Genomic DNA, 16,861 nt, shown 5'->3' with positions numbered 1-16,861 from the left:
GAGGGAGTTGAAGAAGATATAGATGTTTACTGGATTTCAGAATCACTGCTTTCTGAACTGTCCTTGAATGTTTTCGGATTTATCACTGGCCACTGCTCATGGTTTCCTTTTCTTTTCCAGAGGCAAGATTTTATTGTTGAAGTCAACTAACTGATTCACAGTTTTGGACTTTTAGTTTATTTTGTTGCTTGCTGATTTTTGCAGTTCTGCAAATCTGTAGCTGCTTTCAAGTGAACATATTTCAAACTCCAATAAAAGAATATAACTACTGTAAACAGAAATATATATGCACATGAAAATACAATTTAAGAAAGTAGATTCCACTTGTCATAAGATGCAACATGTGGACCACTGAAAAGAAAATCCATCTCATTCAGGACAATTTTAGAAACCAGGAAATATTATTCAGTGGAAAGGTGCACATTTGGCAGGTGAGGATGCGCAGATTCATCAACACAAATATGAACTGAAAGAAATGCATATGCACCAGACAAAAGAGCTGCATTATGTGCAATAAGCAAATTATGTGAGACTCTAAAAATTGTCTGTGAAAGTCGACAAAAGGTTTAGGAAATCTGCCTACATTGTTGCAAAAAGGTTAAATTATCACAGATTAATTATCTCTTGCAAATGAACTGTCTGGTGTGAGAAAAATGGGTGTTGGGGGCAGCTTGATGATAAAAGGAAGGCCTGTCAACTCCCACACAGGGAAACCCCCTGCATGACGACCAAACTAAATTCAGGAGTGTAAATAGGAGTTTCTCAGCCTGCCAATGAATCAAGGTAATAAATCTTGTAGACTGGCACACACACACACACACACACACACACACACACACACACACACACACATGCACAGGAATTGACATACTCTGCACATGCATGTAAGTACATAACACGCCTTTAACATCAAAAATACACTGGAATTTCAGACCTGGGTCACATTGCCAGAAGTCCCGGGTCCGACCTGCCACTGTCAGAGTTGCCTACCTGTTTTTTCCTCCCTCTCAGAGCGCTGCTAACACATTTGATTTGTTTGAAAACATGGACAAAAATCTCCGACCTTCAGAGATCGGTCTCTTGTGGGAGTAGACCAAAACTTTGCTTACACAGTCTGACAGGCAGAATGTGACAGGCAGGTACATCAACGTCATCGGGTAAATTTGAGGGTGAAAGTGGCATTCCTGTCCACATCGGAGCCGAGCCAAGTCAGGCAGATAAAATCCCGGGTCGAATGACCTTCTGATGTGAAAGGGGTTTAAGTGACAATTATACAGTATATATTAGGGGTGCGGTATTCGGAAAGGCACTAATAACGTCTTTTTTTTTTTACAAATACTTATTACAAACAAATAGTTTTCAAACTATATGCATTCGAGATTAAGACCAATGTCCTATCAAAAAACTGCCTGTCTTCATGTGACCGCTTTAAATATTTGTGCGCCTGCCCAGATTAAGAGACGTTCAGGAGTCAGGGTGAAAAGTCTCGACTCCGTTACAGAGGAAGCTCTGACTGGATGAAACACAACTTAACTGCATCACTAGTTTTGTTGAATAGATATTTTTTTACCTACACTGGGTTGAGGAGGCAACATAGAGCATTTGGGATGCAAAGTTTGACTGGGAGATTATTCTGTTACGTTACATTACAGAATTATTATAATGACTGATTAAAGAACACTTATTCTTACACATGCATATCCTTAATTAGAAGGTAGTATATACCATTCGCATTACATTAATGTGCAGAAACGTGCATCAGAAACCTCCATTTACACATCGCTGAGATGCAAGTCAAAGTCAAAGTTGCAGCCGTGTAACTTTCAGACCCACTCTACTCTAAAGAGCGCTGCTCTACATGAACTGATCAGAGTTCTCTTGCATTCACTCTGTGTCTGCATATCTCCTGAGACACTCACATCATTTTGTATGTGCTAAAAAGATAGAGTGTTAAGGTGTTAAAAGGATGAGCCGGAGAAAGTGTTGCGGGAATAGATGGGTTGTGAAATTGAGATGGTATTACATCTGAATGTTCTCATACTCTATTTAATAGTCGAGAGGACCAGAGAGATTTGCTGTTTTTCTTTAATTTGCATCATATTTCTCTCATTCGCACCCTTTCATTTACTCCCTTGCTCCCTATCGCTCTATGCTCTTCTTTTTTTACATTTTTTTATTTATCTCATTTTGGTCGCTCTCTAATGCACGCATAAACACATGCAGGTAAAAAGCTTGAAATTAAATTAAAGCTTAACAACATCTAAGAAGTCCCAAACTGCCACTTAATGCAACTCTTTAAAAAAAAAAAAGCATAACAACTTGCAGCAACTACTTCTTAGTGCAATTTCAGTTGCAACCTAACATTAAATGCCATTAAGTTTGCACGTTTAACAATAGCTCAGGAAAGAAAGATGAAAATGGAGCGTGGTAAAGAAAGGAAGAAAGAGACAGAGGCAGAAAGAAATGCAAACGTGGGAACAGAGCAGAGTGAGAAGCGGTAAAGAAAGAAGAAGAAAGGAGACAAACGAGTTAAGGAGACACACTAGCAGAAAGTGAGAGGACAAGTGGAGAAGGAGGGAGGACAAAAGAGAGGTGGGGCGAGAGTTTTTCAGGGAGCTTAGGCATGCGATGCAATGTGCATAGGAAGACCAGCGTTCATTTTCTGTCTCCCCAAAGAGCCTTACTTAATAAGGTAAGCAGCCAAGTCTTAAAGTAGAGGGGGAATTAGCTATTCATGCGCACAAAAGCAAGCTGGCAGACCTTGTATTCCCTCTGTTTGTGTCTCTCACACACACATGCATACAAAACCCCAGCCCCGGCCAGTTGTGTATAATTCACTATTATCCGTTCTGTCTTGTGACTCGGGCCCACTAATGTATGAATAGAAGCTTGAAACTAAACAAGAGGTCGCTGTGAGGTTTCCTTCCTATCACAGAGAGAGGTTCTAGACTTCAGATGTGGGGCCCATTAGAGGACTCCTAAAATGATGCAGTTTGTCTGGAATCTGAAGAAAAGTATTATGAGCTTCATGAACATGTGTAGAAATGTAGAAATAACGTATCCACGGCCACATCTAGTTGGTCGTCTTTCTCTAAATGTAAGGGGAAGGTAAGAGTTGAGATTCTAAGAGGTTATTTCAGTAAGTGCTTATTTTAATTCAATTCAAGTTTGCATCTGCAGGATACAGGGATGTGAAAATCAAGTCACATCAATGGAAAGCCAATCATCTGAGGACAAGCAAATACATGAGAATATAATTAAACATGCACTTTCTTTATTTCGTCAGGACTGAAATGCAGCTGGAATGAAACAGGGTGGTGATGGAGGCCCGGGCTTGTTAAATTTTGGGTTCAGCACTGAGAACAAACACATTATTGCCTGTCTGGCACTCAGATCAAGACAGCAAAGTAATTGCATGTGGTCTGAAACAATGTTATACATCGTACCCCTCTGTGAACACAGGAACGGCCCTTTAGAGTTGGCCACTCATTTTCACATCTCTGGGCTCCAGAAAGTTGAAAGCAAAGCCTTTGTTTGATGGAAATGAGTGATGTGAGCTAACTATAGAAAGGGATGTGATGATTATCCCTGAGGAGGGATAAGGTGAGATGGAATTAAAACAAAACAAAAAAAGAGAAGCCGGAAGGGCTGAAGTCTATCCATAGTTATTTTTAAAATGAAACAACAGATGTCAGCTGGATAACTTCAAATTAAAAATCTAGGCAACACAGCTAAATGTAGTGGAACGATTGCGTTGCTTAATCGGTAGGAAACAGAGCTTGTCTTTGCTCTCTTTTCTTTACACTTGCTCCCTTTAAAAGGACATTATTTACTGTGGGGGACTAATATGGGGAAATACATATAGGAGGAGAGGAGAGGAGAGGAGAGGAGAGGGGAGGAGAGGAGAGGTGTTGTTCATTCGGTTGGTGTGTCTATTGATTGGCTGCAGATGTCTGACACTCCCCAAGCTCATAAAGCCTCCCGTTTACGTAGCATGCAAACTTCCCCACATACATGTTGTCGTCAATACAAGCTGCTCACTCAAGGTGATACTTCCAAATGGAGGCAGGTGACCAAACTTTGCCTTGGCTTAAGTCAAACTGATCAATATTGGTCCCACGAGTATTTGATAGACAGCGTCAGAGTGACTGTTTGTCGAACCGTGTACCTGTGCCTGTTATCCAGATCAAATGAATCCGCTGGAGCATGAGCGTAGTGCACATAGGTCCGTGTGTGTGTCGATGCATAGTAATAAGTGTGCCTTCTTAAAGCCCATGCGGGGAAATGCTTTACCTTTCTGACATTAATCCAGTAGCCCATGATACGGTCCGTGGCCTCGGGATCTTTCTGTGTCCACTGCAGGTTGTAGGAATAATTGTTTCCTTTCTGAATCCGGACTGGGTTTGGCGTATCGAAGTAAAACTCGACACTGTAAGGTCGTGCTGTTAGACAGAGGCAGAAAGAGGGAGGGAGACAATATGGATAAAAGACACATAAGATAGACTGTTGACTGTTATCCCTTAAATCAGTTGGTCCCCAACCCTTTGTCCTTGGAATCCGCCCTAGCTGTATGTAAGATAAGTTTGCTATACTGTCACCATTTCCTGAACATTAAAATATGTGCAGTAGCTAATATTTATTAGGGACCAGTCATTTCTGAATTTGAGAACTCAGAGCTCATTTTTTTTCCCCCAAGTTGTCTCAAATGCAGCATCAACTGTATCTCAACCAAGCTTTCAAAGACCCACCCCCACTCTACTTCTGATTGGCTGCTAGCTTAGAGAGGGAAAGCCACGTTACTCTCATTCCATTGGTAGGTGAACTCAATTGACTACTCGCACCTGACAATATAATGCATTTTTTTTTCTAAATGTTGATCTTTTTTTTAATGCCATATGCCCTGCATTGTACATGTAGGGGAGACACATGCAATACTGGTTAAAAACTGGTGACTGGTGAGCTCAGGTCAGATGAAGTTTTGGCGCCAGGTTGGGAACCACTGCCTTAAATATCTTTTCACTCACCAGAGACACTAAACGTGCATGTTGATGTTCCTGCGTTATTGCTGACTCTGCACTCGTATGTGCCGTTGTTGGTGGGCTCCAGTTTGAACTTCAGCTCCGGCGTCTCCTTCAGGTCCAGCATCGGCATGCGGATGAAGTCGCCATTTCGGAACCAGCGGACATCTGTTAGTCGAGGTGGGTTTGACCGCAGGACCGTACACCTCAGGGTCACCATCTGATAGTTCCTGGAGCGCACGTCTTGCAAGACTGGGTCCAGGATAGGAGGATCTAAGGAGACGACAGACTTTCAGTTAGTCTATCTAAAGTCTTTCTGCACTAAGCTTTTAATATACTGTTCAAGTGGCCATGTCAGATAATTTCGCCTTTCGAGGTGGCAAACACCACATACTTCAACTTCTAATTCATTCTCTAAAGTTACCTGACATGTATTTGGTTTCAGACCTTTATCTACTCTCACACAAATATCAGTACGAAAAGACGGCAGCAATGAGGGGATTCCTTGTGCATCATTCCTAATCTTTTTCATTTTCATATCCGTCTATCATAATGAAAAAGCTGAGATAAACTGATGAAGGTTAGAGGTCTTAAGCTTGGAGATTTAGCTTTGACATGTGGACAATGCCAAATGGCCTGCATTGGTAGGACATATACATCACCACCGTCCATGTCTCATTTCTCTTCGTACTCGTCCTTTTGTTGCCTCCAGTGTGAATTTCTTCAGAGCACCAGAAAACACAGCTCATGACAAATCATCTGACACAGAACAACTGTTACTGCCACCAGGGATCAAGCAATACGCGGCACAGTTCCCTCCCCGCTGCTAACCTACCATAACCAGTTGCAATTAACCTGTCAGCTGCGATGTGCGGCGCTCCGGTTAATGACTGACTGGCCACTGTTGACCTGGGGTCAGTCAAGGCACAACACAGCCAAATTACACCGCCGCAAATCACGAGCCAGCTAGCTCGCCCCTGGCTAATCACGTAGATAATAGACAAGATGCTAATGGTGCTGCTGCAGTACTAACGGTGATGAGATCTGATGTTAAGGCGCCCAGAGGTGAGGCAGCATGACTACAGCCTCTTATGAATCAAGTTTATCAGACACAGATGTGTAATTATGGTCTAATCTATGTTATGCCTGTAATTTAGACAGATAGAGCGACAGGATGAGCTGCGGTATGGAGAGAAAAAAGAGACGGAGAGAAACATAATGTACAATAAGAGAGGTTATTGTAGAATTTGAATGACATTTAATGTCGTCTGTAGAATCTTGCGTTTATGTAATTTGTCGTAAACCTAAAAGACCTTATGGTTTTTCATTATTTTATGCTCTTCAGTTATTTAAGTTTATTTATTTAAGTTGTGGAACAGTAAATGGTATGTTTTTTTTTTTTTTTTTATGTGCTATTGTACCCATTGGTACTCAAAGCACCTCACAGTCACACATCGACCTAAACAGACACACACACATTCACACAACTGAACACGTGGCACGTTCTGAGGATGGAACTGTGAACGCAACTTATTTGATTATGGAATTTGACTCATCAGCCTCATTGTTCTAGTAAGTTTTTGGTGAGCTATAAGTAAACTACCTGCACTAAAGCTTTTAACGTGTTCGTTTATTTGTTGCCATAGACCGGTATAAACGGCAAAAACTAATTCTTGTTTGGACTCGGTTTACTATTCTGTGCTTGCACTCCACTCAGGGGAACATGGGTGAGGCCCTGAATGCTAAAAAGCCTGGAAACCACCACAGCATTTAACTTCTATTATGTTGCCTGTTGGTTGTTAGTCAAGACCCTCAGCATGTGCACGCAACTGCTTCCTGCTTTCTTTTTGAAAAAAAAAAAATACTGTCAAAATTATCTTTGCACTCATTGATTATTATCTGTGTATGGTCTCTTTCAGCCACCCATCTTCCTGCAGCCACGGGTATGTGATGGAGCTGAAGGATGTGTGACTGGTCAGAGGTTAAAGTGTAATCCTCTGTGCTGATTAGTGTATGGTCACATTTGCTGCTCCCGCCTACAGACGCGCATGCATACTGATGGCTGACTTTGGAAACACGGGACAAGGGTAAAAAAAAAAACAACAACAAAAAAAAAAAAACAAGCAAACTGTGGCGCAATGGGGACACAGGTAGGGAGGAGGCAGGGAGAAAGGAGCAGGCGAGCTGTAAGCTAGTTTGTGAGCGGTTTATAAATCATTCCATCCTCACCAGAATCTTTGGTGGCGAGTTATTCACGGTCCCTTAACAGTCCAGACCATTTCAGCACTTACAAAAAGTTTCTGGAGTAAGTTCCACTTCCTCAAGCTGCTGGGCTACGTCAAATTCTAATAGAACTTTCTCCAGAGCTTTGTTTCTGCATTCATTTGTTCCTCATTCGGGGCTCATGGCAGCTCACCGCAATGTTTCATAGTCAGAAGACCATAATCCATGTAAACACGCCATCGCTATCTGTCTTATTGAATGCAAAATGGATTCCATCCGGGAATGCAACACTGACCAAGCCAAATATTTACAGAACTGAAAAAGAAAATCAATTTACATGAGACAAAGTGAAAGAGAGATGGGAGGTGGAGAGGGGGAGGGGAGGGGGGGGCAAGGGGCCAGCATCCGTGTGAGGAGTAAGGTGGAGCGGAGGCAAGAAGAGAGAAACTGCTCTTAAAAGAAGAACACAGTGAAGAAGACAAATGATAGGCAAAGTGAGGTGTGGAAGTGGGAGAAGTCAGTGATTGAGTATGAGAGGTGGGGAGCGAACCAGAGAATGCAGGATGCAGAGAGGGAATGACAAGACAGAGAGAGGTCTTCTCTCATGGCCAGCGGTTAACTGATTGATGATGATGAGAATGGCAATGAGGAAGAACAGCCACCTCTCTAGGAGCAGAGAGGAGGGGGAAAAAGGAAAGGAAGAGGAGTGGGCAGGCAAAGAAGTGACACAAGGCAAAAGAAGAGGAGCCAAGAGTGGCAAGAATCTGAGGATCTACTTAATTATAGCTGCCATATAAAATGCTGGCAGTCTTCCCTCACATCGATCAACGGTGACAAACGGAGGAGGGAAAAACAAACAGGATCAAACAGAGAAATGGGGCATAAGAAGGGCAGCAGAACAAGGAGAGGAAATATCCGTTTTTCCACACTTTTTTTGGCTGGAGCTAGTTCCTCTCCATTTTTGTTAGCACCTCATCATGCCCTCCTACCCACTTCGAAAAACCCGAGCCCCACTTCCACGTTTCAAGCTATCTCTTAACCCCGTTTCTCTCATCCCGAGTCCTGCTCGTGTATCTGTCTCGCTGCTCTGTTTCTTTCTTTTTCCATACTGGGGTGGCCACCTGGTCCATTAATCAGCTGGCCGGTGTGGACAGCAGAGCTCACAGAGCGTTGGCCTTCCACCCCGCCTGCATTAGCAAGCCCACTAAATCCTTCTTTCAGAGGAGAGGAGAAGAGAGGACACTAAATTGGGCCCATATTTATATATGTCAGAATGGGAAATCAGTCTGACTAATTCACGGGGCTGCTTTTAAATGACAGAAAATAATAGCCTAACTCAGTGGTGTCAAACCCATTTTAGGTACATTCAGCCCAATGTTCAGCCCGTGTTCACCCCAACTCCAGATTTTTTTTTTTTTTTTTTGCCATTTGTTTCAGTGACAAATGAAAATAAGTAAATTGTGAGAATGTGTACAGTTGATAAACCATCTTTCAAAAAAATGAAATTTCTTAAGAAAAATAAATGCAATTTGGGGACAATGCTGCCATCTGTGTCTCAGACCAGTTGCTTAATAAAACAGACCAATTAATTATTATAAAACAGTAATTTCCCAAATGAAAATTTGCAGTCTTTTGTGTGATTTTCGCATCTTGCAGATTGACACTGTGGGCCGGATCAGACCCTCTGGCAGGCCTCTTTTGGCCTGCGGGCCATATGTTTGACACCTGCGGTGTAACTCGTTTTTATCGTCTAGCAACAAATAAAATCATCGGCAACTGTGATGCCTTCAAGCTTCACTTTTGCTTCTTTAGATTTCAAAGAAATATTTTGACTCAAAGCCGTGGACTAAACTACGTCAGTGTCTCAATTTTGAAAATTTGCCTTTTCACTTTTCCTCCCCTTTTTCCTCCTTTTTTGTCGAGCCAGTGAGTGTTCTTCGTGTCCTGCTGTTTCTCTGTTCTATTCATCAGTCCGAGCAACAGTAGCCTTTTTAAATTAACCTTGAGCAGAGGGCATAGTGGGAGGGCGAAGGAAAAAAGCCAAATTGTAAACTGAATTCCAATTAACCCAAATTAACTGGATTAAATCAAGCACTTACAAATGCAGTGATATACTGCTGCGCAAGAAAAGCAAGCCTGGACCTACACAGTGATTGATGCGGTCCATCTAAAAACACTTTCAACTTATGAATATTTTTTAGTAAACGCCAGACATTCGATGTCTCGTTTCAGAACCGATGAAGCCTCGAGGATTGAGTGCCAAGACCGTTCTCAATCTGTATCATTCTCTCTGCCATTCACTGTGCTGCCTGATGTGCAACGCTCTCATTCACATAAGAAAATCCACAGGGGATTCTGTATCCCTGCTGCAGATGACAAATTTAACGTGATTTGCAGATGTTGGTCGATACAAACAGAGCCCATCCTGAGTTATTTTGAGGCTTAAACGCCTAATGAAAACAAGGATCAACCACCGTGTCTGTGACTTGCCCGACCGCACTGTGAAATAAAATAACAACCACCGAAGAAAGTTTCGAGAAAGGCTTGCTCGGTTCTAAACACATGATGAGTGCTGCGTTAGAATAAGAGTGTTGGAAAAGGAAAGGGAGGTAACCTCGCGGGAGGGGTAAAAAGTGTTGAAATTATGTGTTACTTTTGCATGACGGATCCTATTGCTTTACCGGAGCTCATCCTCCGGGACCTCGGCGATGTGCTCACAGGTGTAAAAGAGGTAAATTTAGAGAAAACAGCCTTTACAGCTGTATCTTAATTTTATCTTACTCTCCCTTTAGACTCTTTACTGTAATTGTTTGAATCTATCTTTAGGGTAAGTAGTATGAGGATTGTTCCATTTCTGAGGGCGGGACAAAAGAAAGTCAATCATTTTTACACTTAGCACTAACCCTAACCCATTTGTCTTTGCTAGTGTTTAACTGAATTATCAAGATGCACCTTGTACTCATAAGAAGAAACCCACCAAGCTGCTCTGCAAGATGTGGTCTCTCAATATGTGACGCGTGGAATCTACTCCATCTAAATGATGCTACCGTTCATAAGGTCCTAGGTAAAAATAATCCAAACCACACTTACACTGTACATTGAGTTGGACCTGTGCCTCTCTGCGTTTGATATTAAGCCCGTTGTACGGGGCCGTCTGGCACCGGTACATTCCCATCATGTCACGGGTGACGTTCCTCAGCCTCAAGCGGCCATCTGGCGTCTCCACCACGGCCTGCCCTGATGGCATCAGCAGGTCCTTCTCTGTCCGTGACCAAAGTACAGGTGGACGTGGTTTGCCATCTACTACCAGGCACACCAGCTCCGTGTTTCCTCCCTCTCTCACATTCACAACCTGACCTCCTGGTGGCACTGACAGCACTGGAGGATAGACTGGAAGAAAGGAAAGGCAAAAAGGCGCAGGGAAAATAAGAGCTTTAACCTTGTTTCTTTGCAAATAAAAAAATAAATATTTGATCAAAAATGTCTACATTTCTGAATAATACTATTAAATTCTGAAAATAGATACTTAATTTACATAAGTAAGCAAAATAAAAAACCTTGGGAAAGTTGGTAAAACTAAGCTTAAGCACAGAAGGTGGCAGGATTGAGAGACAGGTTTTATATTTTAGCAAATCAGAACGGTTCATTTTGAAATTTGAAATGGCGTAAAAAATATATATATTATACGTTATGGACAGACACAGACTTTAACAAAGCTAATTTAGTTTGACCGCCACACAGTTTGAAGGTGGGAACATTGAAAATAAATAATAATTACTGATCAGTATTAAGCATTAGGCACATTAAGGTTAGAAACACACAAAAAAGCACAAATTGGGCCTTCACTACAAAATTCTACATTCTTTCCAAAATGCCAACGGTGCTGTTTATCAATGGAGGCTGAATAATAAGAACATTTATGGTCTGGAAAACCATTAATTATTTATTTTTTCAGTTTCTGTACTTTTTTCCTAAACTAACAGCATCTGATTAGCCTCTATACAGCAGCTGCCCCCAGACACTTTCTAACGAAGCTACTGATGAGCTCTTAGAAACAGGGCTATATGTTGTGCTAACTGTCACATTTGGATTTGTTATCATTAATGGTCTAAAAACAGAAATATGCATTGACCCATCAAAGCCTTTTCCTTTTGGCAGTTTGAGTTAGCTCAACTGCAGGTGACAGATGCTTAGAAACCCATGATAATTAGTCTCAGTCTCACAGAAATAAGAAACAAACTAAAAACAAAAAAAAGAAAAGGATAATCTCACCACTGTTCTGAGAGATGTTGACATCCACACGAAGCTCCGGCACCCTGCTGCCTGGGAAGTTCGCCACACAGCTGTAGGTCGCCAAGTCTCTGAATTTCATGTCTACGATCTCCAAGCTGCTGGTGCCGGGCGCCATGTCTGGATCGCTGCGCACTAAAAACAGTCTGTCCGAGGGGAAGACGGGCGATCCGTTCTTGTACCAGGTGTAGTTGACTTTGTCCTGCGGGGTGGCATCGACGTGGCAAGACAGCTTCAGGTCGCGGTCCATTTGGATGGTCTCGCTGTCCTTGTTGGAGTCTGGTGTGATTTGGTAGGTCAGGTTTCCCATGGCTATATGTGGGGGAAGCAGGGTGAAGAAGAAGAACAAAGCAAAGGTTACATATGCAGTATTACATAATACATTTGAGTCATTAATATAAAATACATTTAAGAACGGATAAAAAAATAAAACCCTAATCAGGTGAGGGCTTTTTATACATGTTGTCCTTGTTATCTAGTTGGAACAAACTGCAAGTGATTAAGAAGTATGAAAAAGTCTGTGTTTCCTGTTTGTTTTCCTGTGAGAAAATAAGACTAAATAAATTCTTTTAACAACAAGTACAAACGCATCGCCCCAGCCTCGTGTAGCACAAATGCTACTGAAAGTCCCAGCTGAGGTGGTCAGGAATTAAATGAGGACTTGGTGAGAGCTGTGAACAAGTCATCGACAATTCATCATCTGTTTTCTCTTAAATTAGTACTTAGTAATGTCCTTCATGTGAAAAACACAACACATGGGAGCTGTTGTATTTTGCAGCCGTTCGAGAGCTGTTTATAAATGTAATATCGTGATAAATGTACTTAACTAATCAGCTTTTTATTTATTTTTTACATTAAAATATGAATTTGCCATTTGTTTGCATATATAGCACATTTATTAAAAAGCAATGTTTTTAGTGAGATATGTTGCAAAAGTCAAACATTTCCACAGGGAATACCTATTTTTCACATGACTGTAATCTGTGCATATAAATTCAAGTTTGTCAAGATTTTGGGTTCTGTGTATTATAAAGCATCTTTGGACAATGGATTGTTATGGACAAACTATATCAATAAATGAAATTGAATTAAGAATATATGGAAAAAAATAAAAAATTAAAAAGAGTGGGATGAAAAATGCTGAAGAATAAATTTGAAAATGACTGAAAAACGAGTTGTTAACACAGCAGTGTTAATGGGAAAATAAAAAAAAAGAAAAGAGTGAAGGAGGAGGAAGGTGGCTAATACAGAAGGGTAGATTGAGAGTACGATATTGGGCGTGAGGCACAAATGGGGGCAGTCAGACCAAAAAAAAAAAAAAAACAAAGGAAAAAGGAAATTGGAGAAGAAAGAAACAGAGAGAGAGAGGGTAGGAAGCAAATTGTGAAGGAGGGCGAGACAAAAGGATCCAGATACAGAATAAAATAACGGGGTGGATAAGGAGGAGGCGGAGGGGGGGGAAACAAAATCAAGGACAAAGAGTAACTCTCACACTGTCACATTTAATTTTCAGTTTCAAAGGCTGCGTTTCCCCAACAGATTTGCATGTTGAATACAAAACAGCTCTCTGTTTCCCCACTAAGGGGAGCGACAGGCGGAGAGGAGGAGAGGGGAGCTGGATTCAGGCTCCTCTCTAGCTTGTTAACAAGATACTTGGGTGGAGTCACGGAGATGAGACAGTGACCATATGGTTAACGTGAACCTGCAACTTCACCTGACTGTTTACCTGACTAGTGAGTGTGCATGTGTGTGTGTGTGTGTGTGTGTGTGCGTCTGTGTGTGCATTCAGGAGCACTGTGCCTCCTGCAGATTTCCATCTCTCTATACACTCACTGACTATAGATGTGTGTCTCTTCCAGCGTCTTGCCACCTGGGCTAGTGTGACAATGCGTTCAGGTCCATTACGCTAACAGGAGAAAGCCATCCAGCATACGTTCTGTACAGTGTTAACTAACAGAAGAGACTGTCGCTAATTGCTTCCACTCCAGTCTAACTAATTGGAGTGAATAAAGATGATTAAAGGGGCTAAAAATAGCCGGGGGGAGGGGGAGTAAAAGGCTCCTGCTTAAACGGCAGGGAAATTACAAAAAGAGTACAATACTTAACCCGTCTACTGACATGATTTACATCAGCTCTCTGTAGTGATGGATTAACTACTCACTCATCACACATACATATCGTTAGTGAGGAAAATAATTGATCCTGAAGCATTTTATTATTTATTATTTTATTGGAAACGGGGGACTAAAGTGCCAAAAGTGAAAATTTATAACTGACAGTCATAAGAAAACAGTGTATGCATTATTTGATTTGACGAAAATGAACCCGCTTTCGTGATCAGCTGTTTACAGTACCCCTGACAATTAGAGTTAATAACTGCAGGTTTCCAGTCCATCGCAGGGTTTTAGAGACACCAACTAGTCTCTGGGTTGAAGGAGGAAGCGGTAACACTGAGAATATCCATAAAGATTAGAGGGAGAACGTGAAAACTCTGCACCGTAACATCCCAGTTTATCAAGTTTTAACCCAGAAACAACTTCTTCTTCCACCCAGACCAGACCAGACCAGGTACCTCCACCCCATAGCAGTGACACTCTTTGATGGCAGCAGACACCCCCAGCAGGATGCAGACACACACGCACACACACAAAAACTGTTTAGGGACATCACAAGGTGTTGACCCAAACTGGTCAAGTATCTGTGAGATGATCCACAGAGGCTCCTCCCCTCAACCTATATGACCTAAAGACCCTCAATAATAACATCCTGTTGCCAGACACCACAGGACACCCTCAAAAGGACCATGTCCATTCTCTGATGGAGTTTTGGAGTCACAAAAGAGACCTACACTATATTACACAGGTGGTCATAATGTTATGCCTGATCAATGTAAGTTTCTTTTAAACAAAAACTAAAACATTTGTTTGCCATGGTGAACACAGAGTAATTAAGCATGTTTGAGAATCCAAAACACTTTCAGGTTCAGTGTCACTGTTGTCAACTGACATTCTGGGTTTTGTCATGTCCGGTACAGCCTCTCCAAACGCCCCATCCTGACCCACACATCTCTCAGCCACAGCTAGCGTCCTCCCGGGACACAAGCACACGCACACGAGCCACTTACTCCTGACAACCAGATTGACGTTCTTGCGCGCAGGGTTGCCCACGTTGTTGACGGCCGTGCAGTTGTAGGAGCCCGCGTCCGCCGGCGTTACAGCCCGTAAGATCAGCGTCGCCCCGCGGACGTACGCGCTGAGGGGAAGGGAGTCGGGGTAGCGCGACCACGTCACTTTGGGCTGAGGGAATCCCGACGTCACCTCGCAGGTCAGGACCACATCCTGCCCGGGGTCCACCACCACCGTTTCGTTGACTGACAGCCGGATCATTGGGGGGGCTGAGGGAGAGAGACACAGAGGGTGGGGAGGAAGAAGAGAAGAGATAAGTTTCTCTGCGGCAACAGAGTTTAAATGTCTTTCTCAAGTTTTAAAACAGTTGGTTAATAATTATTAGAAATTAATATTCTATACATAGGTTGTAGATCACCTGAAAGGTCAATGACCCAAAAATGTAAATGTTTTTTTTTTTTTTTTTTTTTTTATCATGAAATAAGTTGCTTTGTTGTCCAAAGTATAAAAGACATCTTAATAACTTTGTAATGGAGATGGGTGAATACATTTCAAGCAGGAACACACTCTTGAGAATCAGTTGATGGATGTTTCAAGGGAGGCAGTCTCAGCTGTCTACAGGGATCACCACCTCACTGAGTAAACCTGAGCAAAAACTCCAACCGAATCAGCACACGGCAGCTCCTTTTAATTTTGTTCTGACTACAAATATGATGTACGCGTGTGTGTAAATATGTGCCAGAGCATATTTGTCTCCCGCTGAGGGCATGTTGTATTTGTGAGTGTATGTGTGTGTGTGTGTGTGCCTTGAATTGGGAGCCTTTTCCCATTACACACTAATCAGAATACCAAAAGTAATTCATGGCCCCGACCTCGCTGCACTCGTATCATCGAGCTGGTCCATTTCCTATGACTGACCTAAAAGTAAAAAAAAAAAAGTACTGGATGACCCAAAATGCAATTGCAAAAAAAAAAATTAAATAAATAAAAATTCCTGCTGCCACAGACAGAGATCGATCGGACCCCAGCAGTTTCAAATACTAAAAAAGGGCCGAGCGGTGGGAGGGAGGGACACATATACTAGACGGTGCAACAACTGAGAGGGAGGAAGGGGACAAACGACAGGACTGGAGCGGTAGAGGGGAAAAGGGCAAAAAGAAAAAAAAAGGTTATTAATCATCTAAGAGGAAGTTAGGAGAGTTGGGAGAGAGGGAGAACATAAATACACACAAAGTGACAGTGGAACAATAACACGCACAAAGACACAAACACACACCCACTGATAACCACAAACTAGACCAAAACTAAAAAATGAAAGAGGAAATCTCTGTGATTCATTTATTATTATTTATTTTACACATTTTTAAAACTATCACCCATTTTTAATTTTACTCTATGACCTGGTTGTCCCACTTTTTGGTTCACTTCCTGTATGTTCAGTCACATTCACTGATCACAATAATCCAACAGATGCACATGCTGTAAAACAGGGATTTCCTTAGGTCAATGTCAGCGTTCCACTGTTTTAAACACAGTGTAGTGATGTGTAAATGCCTGATAAATATTTTTATTCATATGATTTTAAAGGATTCAAAGAGCTCCAGATTATATAGGAAGGAATTCTATCTGCCGGATCCTGTAATAGGTTTTTGCATATCTTGCTTCCGGGTGTGAGTGGGGTAATACTGGGAGAAATTAGCTCGTGACCAAAATGTCACCGGCTTGAATCTCTCGACTGAAAAAAAAAACTTTTTTGGTGCAGAAAGGTTTCCACGACCCACCTCAGCCACAGTAAAAACACCGTGGGGCAAAGCAGCCAAGCCCCCGGTTTCTCTGCAGGAGCTGCTTCACCGGCCACGAGTTACTAATCTGTCGTTGCACCGCGCTGCTCTCTGGTGTGAATTCGGCTACGTGTGAGTAACCCTAAGACTCTTTGTAACTGGCTGAATTATAGCACAAAAACATAGAAAGAAACAGGTTGTCGTATTCGTTCCGTCAGCCTGTCTCTTTTTTATGAATTCTTTATCAAATTGGAACCACATGGGATTGTAATGGTCATCGCCTGTGAAACAAAAACCGAAACAGGTAATAAATGTTGTTTAATATGTGGAGGCATAATGAATCATTAAAATGCTTCCTTAGGTCATTATGAGACTAGAATTAAGGCGAGCACTGAACTTGGCTCCTAATTTTGTTATAGAGTTT

The 16,861-nt window shown here is 42.0% G+C and overlaps 1 protein-coding gene across 2 annotated transcripts in view; it reads right to left on the bottom strand.

The window, feature by feature from the left end:
• LOC125005394 (MAM domain-containing glycosylphosphatidylinositol anchor protein 1) overlaps positions 1-16,861 on the bottom strand; it is a 163,056-nt gene that overhangs the window by 37,067 nt on the left and 109,128 nt on the right. For both annotated transcript variants that reach the window (XM_047580729.1, XM_047580731.1), the window contains exons 7-11: positions 14,656-14,925; positions 11,514-11,843; positions 10,332-10,631; positions 5,025-5,291; positions 4,294-4,442 (exon numbers count right to left, since the gene is read on the bottom strand). In XM_047580729.1, coding sequence (XP_047436685.1) covers positions 4,294-4,442; positions 5,025-5,291; positions 10,332-10,631; positions 11,514-11,843; positions 14,656-14,925 — 1,316 coding nt within the window. The remainder of the gene's footprint in view (positions 1-4,293; positions 4,443-5,024; positions 5,292-10,331; positions 10,632-11,513; positions 11,844-14,655; positions 14,926-16,861) is intronic.

This window comes from Mugil cephalus, chromosome 3 (genome assembly GCF_022458985.1).
Source record: "Mugil cephalus isolate CIBA_MC_2020 chromosome 3, CIBA_Mcephalus_1.1, whole genome shotgun sequence".
Classification (NCBI taxonomy): Eukaryota; Metazoa; Chordata; class Actinopteri; order Mugiliformes; family Mugilidae; genus Mugil; species Mugil cephalus.
This window is presented reverse-complemented; position numbering and strand designations above follow the sequence as displayed.